The sequence below is a fragment of the Orycteropus afer genome, unplaced genomic scaffold (assembly GCF_000298275.1).
Source record: "Orycteropus afer afer isolate SDZICR_OR568_19922 unplaced genomic scaffold, OryAfe1.0 scaffold00013, whole genome shotgun sequence".
Classification (NCBI taxonomy): Eukaryota; Metazoa; Chordata; class Mammalia; order Tubulidentata; family Orycteropodidae; genus Orycteropus; species Orycteropus afer.
Window position 1 is genome coordinate 22424013 of NW_006921600.1, and position 1968 is coordinate 22425980.

At 47.8% G+C, this 1968-nt stretch overlaps 1 protein-coding gene across 1 annotated transcript in view; it reads left to right on the top strand.

The window, feature by feature from the left end:
- Positions 1-1968, top strand: part of PM20D1 (peptidase M20 domain containing 1) — a 36335-nt gene that overhangs the window by 29535 nt on the left and 4832 nt on the right. The window contains exon 11 of the mRNA XM_007953341.2: positions 1408-1576. Within this exon, the coding sequence (XP_007951532.1) occupies positions 1408-1576 (169 nt within the window). The remainder of the gene's footprint in view (positions 1-1407; positions 1577-1968) is intronic.

The following is a 1968-nucleotide window of genomic DNA, read 5'->3' on the forward strand; positions in this document are numbered from 1 at the left end:
CCACTCCTCAGAAGGAAGATGGGGCAATCTACTTCTGTAGTGATACTGCCTCGGAAACCCAAGGAGGGGTTGCTATGAGTCGGGTCCGACTTGACAGCACATAACAACAACAACATACATGCTAGAAAGAAAATGAGCTCTTATCACTGAGTTGACACCTTTACCCGTCTAATGGCAGGGAATTTGTTTGGCTCAAATGGTGTTTTTTAAGCCAAAAGTAGGAGTGGCTGGGTGGTGTCAATGGTTAACACACTCAGCTGCTAACCAAAATGTTGGAGGTTTGAGTCCACCCAGAGATGCCTTACAAGAAAAGCCATCTGGTAATCTAATTCCAAAAACTCAGCCATTGAAAGCTCTATGCAGAACATTCTTCTCTGACATACATGGGGTCACCATGAATCAGAGTAGACTTGATGGCAACTGGTTTAGCCAGAAGTAGAAGCCCACATTTCCTTTCCAGACTCAACTCCTAGCATGTGTCTTGTGGACCCTGACCTGAAAGGGGTATTGTTGAAGTCATTCTGCCATTCTGATGATCCTATAACTATGAACCCTCCTTCCTGGGCAGAGCCAGTGTTAAAGCGACAGCTGATCAAATGGTTTGGGACTAGTGCTGGAGCTTTACCCGAGTGGTGGGTAGGTTTTGGGGGACATTCTAAACCAGCCCCCTAGTCCAGCCCCACAGGGCTCTGTGTGACCTGATCCCCAGGGCCTGGTCTACATCCTTCCCGGGACCAGGAATTTTGCTGGATTCAGCTTTAGTCATTTCACACTGAATTTTCTAGGAGTTTCCTCAGGTTCCTTCCTGAGGAAAGGAGGCAAAGGGAGAAAACTTGAATATGAGCCCCTCAATTCCTGATTTTTTGTCTGTGTTGAGCTCATCTTCCTGGCTCCAGGGCAGTTGGTCACAAACAGGAAGCAGGGATGCCCAGAAGGTGGAAAGAAAATCATGTGACCTTTTCATCACCTGTTTGAGACTCCCCCAGCTTGAAATGAGGTCATCACATCCCTGCTTCAAGATCATTGAGATTCATATTCTGCTATCTCTTCCTCACTACTTTCACTTCTATGCTCAATCCTCTGACCCATAGTTCACATTCCTAGGCAAAGGACACCTAATTCCCTGCTTTTCCAATTCCCCACTGCACTCATGGCTGGAAGACAAACCTTCCAAACATCTAACCTAAATCTAACTTACTGACCATCCCTTTTCAAGAAGACTCAGCTCTTAGATCTCCTACAGCCAATCAGCTGAACTTGAGATCCCAGAGCTAAAATAATGAGTTCCCTCCAGGGAACCTTCCAGGGCTTTGCTTTCCTGAAGAGAAATCAGGACTATTTGAATTCATAGGGTAGTTGGATAGCAGATCAATAAGAAAACTAACTCCTTTTGTTTCCAAACTGGAGGTCCTAGAACTCGTCAAGAACATTGTGGCTGATGACCGAATCCAGTACCATGTGTTGAGTGCCTTTGACCCCCTGCCGGTCAGCCCCTCTGACAACCAGGCCTTGGGCTACCAGCTGCTCCGCCAGACCATACAGTCTGTCTTCCCGGAAATCAATATTGTCACCCCAGGTATGACTTCATCAGCTGTGGTTGGAGGGGGGTGGAATTGTTTCCTATCTCATATCCGCTGCCCCACCCCCATGCCAGCTGTTTAGACTGGAAACAGCTGGCTACATCCCCCCCTAATGGCACTGGAACTGTATTTTCCCCTCAGAGTGGAAGTGAGAAAGCAAACAGGAAAGGAGCAGAAACAATAAATTAGGTCAGTCAAGCCTAGGTCCTTGCTTAACCTAGGCCAGCCACTGACTTGGTGGGTAGGATTGGCCTAGACTCCCTGTCCTCCTCTGTAGGCACCACAGTTTTTGTTGTTGTTATGTGCCGTCGAGTCAGCCCCGACTCATAGCGACCCCTCCTTGGGTTTCCGAGGCAGTATCACTACGGAAGTAGGATTGCCCAACCTT